The sequence below is a fragment of the Eptatretus burgeri genome, chromosome 9 (assembly GCF_056783735.1).
Source record: "Eptatretus burgeri isolate ZD-2024b chromosome 9, Ebu_testis_v1, whole genome shotgun sequence".
NCBI lineage: Eukaryota > Metazoa > Chordata > Myxini > Myxiniformes > Myxinidae > Eptatretus > Eptatretus burgeri.
In genome coordinates this window covers 67,330,634-67,343,371 of record NC_140969.1, presented here as the reverse complement: position 1 = coordinate 67,343,371, position 12,738 = coordinate 67,330,634, and the positions used below count along the sequence as shown (strand labels likewise).

Here is a 12,738-nt window from a genome sequence, read left to right as displayed (position 1 = left end):
CACACATATAAAATACATATTTTTGTTTTAAAATGTATTTCAAACCTGATAACGGGATCGTAAAGCTGGTTGAAAAGCAATGTTCCTCGGTATTTTCAAATATTTTCTACGATCAGAATGAAGGCAACAAGCACCGATGATAAGTTGTTGAATGTCACATGGTGGCTTTAAATGAGGTGTGAAAATTTTCAATCTGCTGCCGTTACCATGACAACGCGCGCCTGATAATTGTTATTTGTGACGTCGCGTCATTTTATTAGTGTACGAACAAATAAACACCACACATTCCATGACATTACAGCTTGGACCACCACACGGAAAGGTCAACTAATTCGCCAAGTATCGTGCTCAGCACGATTTTTCATTTGTTTGTTTGTCTATGTCTCTCTTTGTCTGCGCAGAACGTGAGTACAGTATCTGTATTAATTACATTAGACACTTTATAACCTTAAGACTCTTTACAATCCTCAGAACCTGTTGACCTATATAGTCCCCATTGTACCCTTTAGACATCCTAGACCCTATATGTACTCTTTGAGCTTTCAGAACCCTGAAGACCATTTGACTCCTTTCTACCCTTTTGACCTTCATACCTTTCAGACTTGTCATACCTGGTAGACTCCTTTGACCTCAAGACCCTTTCTAGGTGTTTTAAGCCCCTTTAGACAATTCTGTCCAATCCTTTCGACCTTAATTTACACCCTTTAGACCCCTTCAAGCTTTTACGACACTTCTGACCTTTAGACAATTTAATTTGACCTTTACACATTACACCAAGACCATTTAGCCCTTTCATTTAGTACATCCTTCCAATTATTTGCCACACAAAAGACACCACACAAAACAAGTCCTGGTGAGGGTCTGCAATCTCTGATTGCTCTTTCTTGTTTATTCGGTTTTGGGTTCAAAGGTTTCTGGGTTTGGGTTTGTTGTTTAATTTCAAGGGTTAAGATTGTAGATATGAAATGAATGTTAGAGATTTCCCAGAAGGAGTGGGTTGGGTTGGGGTGGTGAGCTCTGGCGATTGATGTTTATGTTTTTTACTTTTATTACCGACGATGGACAGAGGTTATGTTTTCACCCTTGTCAATTTGTCTGTCTGTCAGTAGGATATCTCAAAAAGTTATGGACTGCTCCGGGCAAAATTTGGTGGACAGGTTGGGTGCATGACAACGATGAATTGATTAGATTTTTGTGAAAATCTGGCTCCTCGAATTTTATAGTCATTCTTCACCATTGAGAGAAAGGTCCAAAAATGATATGGAGTGCATCCATCCATCCATTGGGACTATACTTTGTGCAGAGCATAGGTGCTGCCTAAGCAGTCTCTCCTTGGCTATTGGACACAATACTGGACGGATCGCCACGCCGATAGTATTCCAGCAAGCTGGCACTCATTTTTCCAACCTCGGAAGGATGACAGGCAGAGTTTAACCACACCTGGTATTAATTCAACAGCAGAGTGGGATTTGAACTCAGGATCCTAGGATCCCAAGCCCACCACCCCTAACCATTAAGCCAACACCAGACAGTCATATATGTAGCACCATGTCTCAAAAAGTTATGTATGGATTCAGACAAAACTTGGTGGACATGTGTGTAACAAGGACAGATTGATTCGATTTTGGTGAAGATCAGGATCTGGATATGAGAATTTCTAAAAAATATATATATATTTCAGTGAATCTTCACCATTGAGAGATGGGGCCAAAAACGATATATAGTGTAATATTTCAAAAAGTTGTCAGCAGATTATGAAAAAAACTTGGTGGATGAGTTTGGTAGGTGACGAGAACAAGCCGGTTTGATTTTGGTTAAGGTCTGGATGCAGATACGGCCCATCATTAGGATACAAAACGTAAACTGTTCAGCCTGATGTATGCGCTCTACCGAGTACTAGTTGTGACTTGTATTACCCAACTCCACCTGGTGGTGTTCTACGATACATATGTACAAAGAGAACTTTACCCTAAATATATATTGCCTGAAAATGTATTGCCTGAAACCTTCCTGAGTACAACCACAAGACAGTTTTCAAATCATTCCGTCACAGTTTATTTTAGCAGTGCATAGAAATCAAACAAACAGTTCTCAAATTATATATTGTATGATTTCTATTGTGAGTTTCTTCTTGACAAAACTTTAGCTTTCAGCTCATGATGTATTCATTCCACTATTTGCTCATCGGCACCAACCCATCTCCCTTTATCTCACTTGTAAGCACTTCTCCCCTGAGCTCTTACAAATCAGACACTGTATCCTGTTGATTTAAATAACATTATAGTCTGTGGTCCACAGCATTTTCGAAATCTTGAGTCGTCGCAGTTCATATTCTAATAAAAGTGATTTGCAATTTTATCTCTCTGTTCTCCAGCAAACTTGCCAGAAAGTGTGGTTGACCAGCTGCCTGAGAGATTTCCAACTGGGATCTACCTTGGTTGGGCAAACGTAGGTGGTGGGGATGTGCACAAGATGGTCATGAGTGTCGGCTGGAACCCTTTTTACAACAACACCAAGAAATCAATGGTTGGTGAAGTTATATGACCAAAGCCACATTTTATCATTTTATGAAATGAATGAGCAGCTTTACATGCAGTCTGTGGGCAAATGCACTGCCCATGGTGCAATGAGTGATCACATTCACTGATGTTCACTAGTTAATTGTGGCTTGAAAGCAGAAGCTATTTCTGTGGCCTCAGATTACAACTTTCGGTCGCTCTCGCTCTCGCTCTCGCTCTCTCTCTCGCTCTCTCTCTCTCTCTCTCTCTCGCTCTCTCTCTCGCTCTCTCTCTCGCTCTCTCTCTCGCTCTCTCTCTCGCTCTCGCTCTCTCTCTCGCTCTCTCTCTCGCTCTCGCTCTCGCTCTCGCTCTCGCTCTCGCTCTCTCGCTCCGCGCGCTCCTTCTCTCTATCTCTCGCGCTCTCGCTCTCCTTCTCTCTATCTTTCGCGCTCTCGCTCTCCTTCTCTCTATCTTTCGCTCTCTCGCTCTCCTTCTCTCTATCTTTCGCTCTCTCGCTCTCCTTCTCTCGCTCTCCTTCTCGCGCTCTCCTGCTCTCGCTCTCCTTCTCGCGCTCTCCTGCTCTATCTCTATCTCTATCTCTATCTCTATCTCTATCTCTATCTATCTCTCGCTCTCCCTCTCTCTATCTGTCTCTCTCGCTCTCCCTCTCTCTATCTGTCTCTCTCGCTCTCCCTCTCTCTATCTGTCTCTCTCGCTCTCCCTCTCTCTATCTGTCTCTCTCGCTCTCCCTCTCTCTATCTGTCTCTCTCGCTCTCCCTCTCTCTATCTGTCTCTCTCGCTCTCCCTCTCTCTATCTGTCTCTCTCGCTCTCCCTCTCTCTATCTGTCTCTCTCGCTCTCCCTCTCTCTATCTGTCTCTCTCGCTCTCCCTCTCTCTATCTGTCTCTCTCGCTCTCCCTCTCTCTATCTGTCTCTCTCGCTCTCCCTCTCTCTCTCTCGCTCTCTCACATCCGTTAATACAACAACTTACCTGGATACCTGATAATTTTTATTTGGGTAAATTTGAGTAGCCAAACCACTTGGCACTATTGTATATTTACAAGCTGAAAAAATGCCATTTCTGATATAATGGCAAAAAATGCTGAAGGTAAGAAGACAAAATGCTGGAGTTATAAACGCTTTAAATTTGAAATGAATCAACTTTGGGTGTCACAGCCTTGACATAATACTTTATTGACACAAACAAATATCTTAAAACGTTTAGAATAGGGGGTGGGGAGCTTTACATTCTCTTTAATTCCAACCAAATGTGACCGTTTCAAGAACTGACCAAAACAAGCAATTATTCCCTTTGTCTTATCTTTTTCAGGAAGTGCACATCATCCACAAGTTCAATGAAGATTTCTATGGTCAAGATCTAAGGGCTGTTGTGCTGGAATATATCCGTGCTGAACGGGGATTCAACTCTGTTGGTAAGCATTTCTACAATAACAACAAAACAACAAGCATTTTAAGGCCATTTTCCCTGCTAAAGCGGGGGTTAGCCTTGCGGGCTCCATGACAATCTTCTCCACTTCACCCTATTTTCTGCATCTCCCCTTATTAATCCCCTTGCCCACATTTCTTCTTCCACCACCTTTAGCCAAGTTTTTCTCAGTCTTCCCCATCCTCTACTTCCTACTACACTCATTTCCAATACTTTTCTCACCCAGTCACTTTCATCCTTTCTCAACACATGACCCAACCATCCCAACCTGTTTCTCTTCACAACATCCATCATCTTCCACAAGTCATCATTTTTCTTCCTCTCTCAACGATACTCCGCACATCCACCGAACGATTCGCATTTCGACCCTTTCCAGCCTTTGTTGCTGCTCTATGTTCAGTACCCATGTCTCACTCCCATAAATCATCGTACTCCTCACACATGTAGCATACACCTTTCCCTTCAGCTTCAACGACACTCCACTCTTCGAGTCAGGTCAATATACAGTTTAACCCCCAAAAAATTGCTACAAAAGGTTTCTCAACTGATTCTGGTAGGTTTTAGTGTACTTTATAACATACTAAAAGTTTACCAAAGTATGACCCCCGGAAAAGTGTTTTTTTCAAGATGGCGTCCAAGATAGCTGCCGAAACCTTTTAATGATCATAACTCTGCAACTATCAACTCAAATTTGATGATCTTGGTGTCTACCCCTAGGTTTTTAGGGGCAAAGAACACATTAACATCATAAAAAATGATGTTGGCCTATTATGTAACACAAAAATCCAACCTTTGTCCAGAGAATAAGTTTCAGAGCGTTCAGTTTTGAGTGCCATCCTCCTCAGTATCGACCTCTTGAGTGTTGTTTGTATTGTCACAGTTTTCAGTTTGGCAAGGGCCACATGCAGCAGTGCAGGGGAGTCCATAGCGTCTGCAGCTGCATTGAGAGGATTTGCACCCCCTCGAACAGTTGCAATGGATAATTTTCAAGAGTTCGTGAGGCGCAGCATTGTTTTGGGTCATAATTGGAATTAACTGATCATTTTCATGTTTCCATCCCCATTCAGTTGGGTTCATTTAATTTGCCATCCCCATCCATACCATAATTTGAAAGTACACACGTTGGCTATGGAATCTTGTTGCAGGTGATGTTGGTGGAAGCCATTCAGGAGTGACAAATGCTTGAGCAGTTGCCACTTTCTTGGTGAAAATGATATGGCGCAGTGATGATAGTGTATCATTTGACTTGCCACCAAAGAGATCAACCTTCGGGTCTTTTCCAAGATCTGATATGTCCTCTTGAGATTTGTTTTGAAGGATGAATGCACTAGCACAGGACTTCATGACAGGATCAGATTTCACTAATTTTCAGAAGGCTGACTTTTTTCCGATGCCAAAAATCCTTGAAGTTAAATCACAGCCTGTGTAGGCATGTACAAAGAGCAACTCATTGCACACATCGTCTCCTAAAGTGTCTTTCAACAGGTTAATGTTATACACTTTGTGTTCTTTTGACTGTATGCTTGCGTCAGAATGAAAGTAGATGATCTCATTGTCTGTTCTAGAGTAATGAAGGAGCAAGATCAGCAAATCTGTATCCTCACCGACCAACGTTGTGGTGCAATGACGGGATCGTTCAACAGTTGCCTTAACAATATCGTTGGCATCCCCTGGTGACTGAATGACATGGCATCCCCTTTTAGTTAGTGCTGTGCTGTTGAGAGCAATCATGTCTGCCTTGTTTTTGTCACGAGACAAAAAGTCCTCCTTTTTGCCTGAGAACTCTGTTTCTGCAGTGAAACGAACAATAGGGTGCAGGTTTTGTCCTCGTCTCTGATGTGTGTTGTCTTTTATGGAGGGACCTTCACCATAGCCATCGAACACCACTGTCGCTAGTCTGTAATGTCTCACAGTGAAGTCTGCATAAGACTCAGCTATTGCATTATATGAGTCGCCTTTCTTCCATGGTAAACGATGGAGCAAAGAGCCACCATCGAGCACGTAACAATCTGTTTTAGGAATAGAGTTCATCACAGCCTCACTTGATAAGTCCGCAGCATGGTCTCGAATTGCCTGAGCAAGCTGAGGTTTGTCTGCTTTTCGAAGAATGTTCCTGACCTCAAAGAGGGCTGGAGGGTAGGGGCTTAGTTCATACGTCAAAACATCTTCAAGGGAAAGATATCCTGACCTTGACACCACAAGGAAACGCTGGAACAGAAGGGCAGGATCAATGGTACGATCAGGAGCAATCTTCACAGCAGAGATATTCCCAAGGGTTTGGGCTCTGTCTTTCCGCTTGAATTTGTAAGTAAATGCCGACTTTCCGATTATATCTTCAATGATCTTGTTCCCAACCGATTCAAAGGCATGTACATTCACATCTGGCCCAGCCACTATCCCGTTGGCAATGTTTCTCAGAGTTGAATCAGATGTGAAGGGTGAGCAGGCTGCAAGCTTTATCCGAATTTTCTCGAGATCAGATGCATCTCTTTTGATGTGTGTCTCAGTTGATTCTTTGTGTTGCGGACTTGTAGTATAGGTCAGGTCTGTGAAATCCTGCATCGCACTGTTGTACTCGGATGTTACAGGTGCAGATAAGGTCCAAAGGTTTCGCATGTCCTCGGTCATCCCACTGCCACGAGTTAGGCCACCAGTGCTCTTTCGAGACCTCATCAACGTTTGTTCAATGACAAGATCACTACTAAGCCCTGCCCAGCACTGATTGCTCCTACGAACAACGTGAAAACCATCAAGGAACTTTTGATAAATGTCTGGGTGCTTTTCCTCCAGGTTGTTCATTTGCTGCAGGTAATTGAAGTGCCCAGCTGCAGCAAAGACAGTTAAGCAATTGGACACTGCCTGCAAATGCATCAACCAAGACCCAGTACGATCCGCCTTGATCAACATTCTTGCCATGCCAACCATACGCTGATAATTATGCGACAACTGGCTGGTCTTTGAGGTCTGAGCAAGTTCAGATTTCATCTTCTCCGTTACTGTCTCGAGTTGGATCAAAACCTCAGAACAAGCAGCATCTCCTCACGTCGTCTCTCCGCTAAGAAGGGAGGAGTACAATTCCTCGGCTTGATCCAGCAGTGTCTGAATCTCAGGATTGTCTTTGGCCATTTCCGTTATAAGCTGGCTATGCAGGCACTTGTCAACAAGAAGATGGCCCCTCAACCCCCAAAACATTGGTACAAAAGCTTTCTCAACTGATGGCAGCACTGAAAATATGGAAAGCCACTGCAGCAAAAAATCTTAACTTTCGCTATGTGATATTAAAATGGTTACAATGTGTTCATTTTTGATGCCATATTGGATTTTGATGTTACATAGTCGGCCAACATCATTTTTTTATGATCTCGATGTGTTCTTTGCCCCCAAAAACTTAGGAATAGACACCAAGATAATCAAATTTGAGTTTATAGTTACAGAGTTATGATCATTAAAAGGTTTCGGCAGCCATCTTGGACGCCATCTTGAAAAAACACTTTTCCGGGGGTCATACTTTGGTAAACTTTTAGTATGTTATAAAGTACACTAAAACCTACCATAATCGGTTGAGAAACCTTTTGTAGCAATTTTTTGGGGGTTGAAGGGGTATTTTCCATACATTGACCTGACTATTCATCAGCACGCCACTCAGTTCCCGAAACTTCTTCCATGCACATCTCACTCTCGCAACCGTCGAAGAGTCTGTTCCACCTTCTACATTTGGCATGTCTCCTAGATAGCAAAATGTTTTCACACCTTCCAGCTTCACGCCATCTCCAAGATCCAACTCAACAATTCCTTCATCTGCAGCTCCCTCTATGCACACCTTACATTTGAATGTAGCTGCTACACTGGTTAATGATCCCCCTCACACCACTACATTTTCGATGAACCCATTCAGCACACATTGTACACTGAATGGAGTTCACACTGACACCCTTCCTGCACACAGCACACGGCCACTTCCCAGTCCTTTCCACCTCAACACATGCTTTACCACTTGCCATCACCTTCGTCTTTCCAATATTCACCTTCAAACCTTTTGGGTTTGACTAACCCTAACATCACAACTACAAATAGAAGTGGACTTGGGACTGACCCCTGATGCACTCCTACCCTCACCTCAAACTCACCACTGTTCCAGTCCTTCGTCCTTACAGCTCTGCTTGCTCTCTCGTACATGGCCATCACTACTCTGATCAACCATTCCTCCACTCCTAATTTCCTCAATGCCCATGTCATTACTTCGTGCGGAACCCTTTCAAATGCTTTCTCCAGATCAACAAACCCAAAAAACAACTTCTTCCTCTTCTCCATGTACTGCTGCAACTGCCTTACAATAAAAATTGCATCTGTCGTTCCTCTTCCTGGCATAAATCCAAACTGCATTTCGTCAATCTTTACCTTCTTCCTTATCCTCTTCTCCAACACCCTTTCCAATACCTTCATTCCATGCTCCAATAACTTTATTGCAAATTGTAAGCATATTCTGGTCTATCAATTTAAAAGCTCAACTGTGTTAAGAGATGGCCTCTGTGCAGAGCTTGAATTTATTGAATTGTGCCATTTTACCATTTTATTCCTGTCGTTTGGGGTTGGAAAGATAGACTAGAAATAAGGGCACTTGCCTCTGAGCTGTCTAGCCTGGATTCAAATCTCGTCCTGGTGTTTCCTAAGCGGAGCAATTCATCAATGTGTGCACCATCTGTTGGAAGGATGTTAAGTTTGGATCCATCGCTTAGCATTACTTCAGGAATGTTCAAGATCCTGCAATCTTTCTGTTTAGAGTAGGCAAGTATACACCAGCACCTTGAACATTGAGCATGATGAAAGAAAGAAAAAAGACTGATATGATGGAAAACGAGAAGTTTTAATTGTAAACCACAATCTTTGTCTGCTGTGCATTGTTCAGCAGTAAATATTAAATGGAATTGTCACCTTTAATATACTATCAAATGATGTCCAAATGTAAATTAATAAAATTATTACCAGGGTATAGGGGGCCGGTGGGATGGCCTTGACCTAGAAGTATGCAACTTGCCTCTAAGCTGTGCATCCTGGGTTTGAATCCTGGCCTACCTATAAACTGTCATCCTGGTATTTCACAGGCAGGGTGATTCATCAACGTGTGTGCCATCCCTCAGATGGATGCTAGAATAGGCGTCTCATCTGCCGACATTAGTTGGTGGACGTTAAAGATCCCAAAGTGTCCTTCGCGAAGAGCGGGCAAGCTATTCCTGCCATTACTACTTAGTTGAGCACGAAGGTCAAGCCAGGCAGTTTGTGAAAGATGGGCCAACCCCCCCCCCCCCCCCGACCAACCCCACAAGAACATGGGAATAATTGTGGCCATTTATGAAAAAGAAGATCAACAGGGGAAAGGGATTATTTACAGAAGTGGTGGTGACTGGGTATAATGACAAGAGTAAATGGAAAGATGATGATGAGGAGGAGGAGGAAGAAGATTAATTTGAATGTACTGTAGCTGGTTGATATTTTAGTATAGATTAATTTGAGGGTGTTTAATAGGGATCCAGAGGAGGGAGAGTAGGAAGAAAGGTGGAGGAGGTATGAAATTAAAGAGGATGTGGGTTTCATGTCTATCTATTAAATCGGAATACAAGGTGCATTATCTTCTTCTTTTTTGTACCTGCAATGTTTTTATTTATTTATAACAACAGAAAGCAGTTTTTGAGCAAATGTGATCAAAGCAAAGGGTAACAATGTCAATTTCACAGGTGAATGCAGATAAATATGCTGCTGCTGTTTTTCTTATTTTTATTTTCTAAGACAGTGTTGTCAAGGGTGTAGGAGTTGCGGATTCCTACATTTTCCACAATGATTGTTCAAATTTGACATGGTTGTATGGCTGTTATGCTTCGGTCGATTGAGTTTTTAATTTATTTGTTTTATAGCTGGACATCCTTGATGTGAAGTTTTGTCTCGAGTTTTGCTGTTTGTTGCCTTTGCAGATGAGCTCATCACAGCTATACGATCTGACATCTCCATAGCGACAGAACGGCTGGAAGAGGAGCAGCTTACAATTTATAAACATGACTCCTTTCTGAAACAACAAACTACCAACTCCTATGAAGGATCAAACCTCCCACCGGAATCCTAACCATGTAAAATCTTCTTGCTTGTATAAATTAATCGAATGTGAAATCAAATTTTTATAATTCTTGATTATATTATAAATTAAAAGTACAAAATTTCATGATAATTTTTGCAGCATGCACATTGCAGGCTTTGTTTATCGTGCAACATATGAACACAACATTATCTATGTCCTGTGTTTAGTAAAGAGGAAAAACTAACATCCTGCAGATGTTATTTTCTGTAAGTCTCGTGTGAGTAAATGGTACAGATGCAATACAAAGGAAATGTGGATACTATTCAGTAACGAGCAGAAAAAATGGAAATGTTCTTTCAACCAAAAGTAAGCATTGCTTTGTTGTGATAGTTTTTTTTTTTCGTGGTACAAATTGTTAATTTCAACCTGCAACAAAATACAACCATACCATAATAAATACATACATCTTTGCTTACTCTGGTTTGTTTAAATCCCAAAACAGGTTAACAGCATTGAATTCTGCTCTGAATACCTATATAAATACTTTTAGACGTTTTAATCTTCTGCAAAAAAACTGCCAATCACGTTTTCAGTAGAAGTCGAAAAAATATATTTTAATGAAAATCATCTTGTCCCAAGGGATCAGACCTGGTCATGTCAAAGATTAACGCTGCAAGAAGCTGAGCAGGCGGCGCTACCATGCATGCGCGGTAATATTGCTATGAAGTAATTTGGTCCATGCACCAAGAATAACGGCATGCTTATTCCCCTGTTAGTAATTTCATCATGCTGGAGGCCTGATGGCATCTCACATTCCACAGCGAAACAAGTTAAATTAGAGGGGGAGGACTCGGTCGAGTGCAAAACCTCCGCCGCCAATACTGCAAGGTCACTCAAGTGAACCTGATATCCTATTCATTCAATTTGACGTCAACAGTGCTCAGAGTTATAGTTTGCAACTTTCCCTTTTACTTTTAACTTTTACATACTCAATTCATTCATCATAACTCGATTCCTTGAGACAGAAATTGATTTCATTGGGAATATCCACCTGAAGTTCCAAAATCAGCCGCAATTATAATTTTGGCATGTTTTTTGTTGGAAATCACTTAAAACATGTAGAAATGCAAAAACAAAAATTCAAATATTTTTTCAAAATGGCCACCAGAGTGGCCATATTGGACTTTGGACCAAATCCAAAATCTAATGGCATGATCCTTGGACCATACCTAATCCCCCCCACCAAATTTCGTCGAAATCCGTCAAGGAGTTTTTCCATAATACTGTTCACAAACAAACAAACAACCAGACAGGTGAAAACAGTAACCTCCATCCATCTTCGATGGAGGAGGTTAAAAATTTTGAGGCATTTGTTTGACAAGGGCAAGGGGAAACAAAAAGCAACATGATCGATGGGAAAAGGATAGCCAAGTTTGATGGAACCTGCTTGATTAGACAACGATGGACTCGACACCTAATGTGAAATTAATCTCATGTGGACTCAGACAGGAACACAGGACAGAGGTAGAAGTTATTGGTGGCCTTTCCTTTGGAAGGAGGCACAGCATGGGCATGCTGGTCAAAGCACTGGTGTTTGTCCTGACTCGTATTGCTTTACAGCCAGTTCTCAACGATGTGGCTCGACTCAAACTCTAACTGATTCAATTCCGACTCCAACTGCCTGAATGTGGCTGAGGAATGCATTTTAAATCTTTTGCCTGCTGCATCATCAGTGCTCTCCCGTTTCATCACATTCCCAGCAATGTGATCCATCTAGCACCAGCCATCATGACGCCATGCTCCCACCATGCCCTGCCTCCTCAGTCACCATCCTGTTGACCATGTACTGAGGAATAAAATACAAGTAACAAAAGGAAAGCATGCCATGGAGAAGTAAAAAATAGCCATTACGCCTGTGGCATAAGAAGAAGAGGGAAAACATTGCTGATAAGGCCTAAGTCACATTTGCTCTACGGCTAGGATACGGCGGCCGTACCCCCCCTGAATTGACAGAAACGTGCGGCGGTCGCAGAGTTTCTGAGGTGGCCTCAGGGTGGCCCTACGCCATATGGCTATCTTTTACAGGCCGTAGGGGTCGCCGTGGAATTATAGCGCGGAGTTATAACTTTTTTCATTTCTACGTTGGCCGTAGCAATTCGACAAGCCGTAGCCGTGACGTAGATGTGTTCCACGTCGACCGTACGTAGGGCGTATGGTGGGCTTGCGTTATTTGTGTGGCTGCTGTAGGCTCTTATCAATGAAAAATGAATTTTGCCAACCCCCAAAAAATGACGGTGGCTGCACTATTTCCACGGTCGCCGTACGGTGGCCTTGCGGTCTGTGTGACTACCTGCGGGCAACGCAGGGTCGACGCACGGTTCCCCTACGCCCGCCATGCGTCCTACGTACGGCCTCCGTGGCAGTCTGCGTCGACCGTGCGTCCACCGCTAGAGATCGGAGTATAGGTGTTTGCCACCAGTGTTGGGCACAAAAGCGATAATCCGATAACAGATAATTATCGAAGTTTACATTTTTTTTATCGGAAGTTAATTACCATTTATCGTTATCGGACAAGTTAACTTCCGATAACTCGATTTTTTTTTTTTAGTCCGATAATGTCCGTTATTTTTTTTGTCCGGTAACATTTTTATCGTTTCCGGGTCGCATTTCGCCGTTTCCGGGTCGCATGTTCTTGGTGTGTTTGTAAGTTCGTGCATCTCATTTTTT

The 12,738-nt window shown here is 42.5% G+C and overlaps 1 protein-coding gene across 2 annotated transcripts in view; it reads left to right on the top strand.

Annotated features, from left to right (window-relative positions):
* RFK (riboflavin kinase) overlaps positions 1-10,486 on the top strand; it is a 37,231-nt gene extending 26,745 nt beyond the window's left edge. For both annotated transcript variants that reach the window (XM_085895517.1, XM_085895516.1), the window contains exons 3-5: positions 2,375-2,526; positions 3,828-3,930; positions 9,911-10,486. In XM_085895517.1, the coding sequence (XP_085751643.1) occupies positions 2,375-2,526; positions 3,828-3,930; positions 9,911-10,059 (404 nt within the window). In that variant the 3' untranslated portion in view covers positions 10,060-10,486. The remainder of the gene's footprint in view (positions 1-2,374; positions 2,527-3,827; positions 3,931-9,910) is intronic.
* The last annotated feature ends 2,252 nt before the right edge of the window (positions 10,487-12,738 follow it).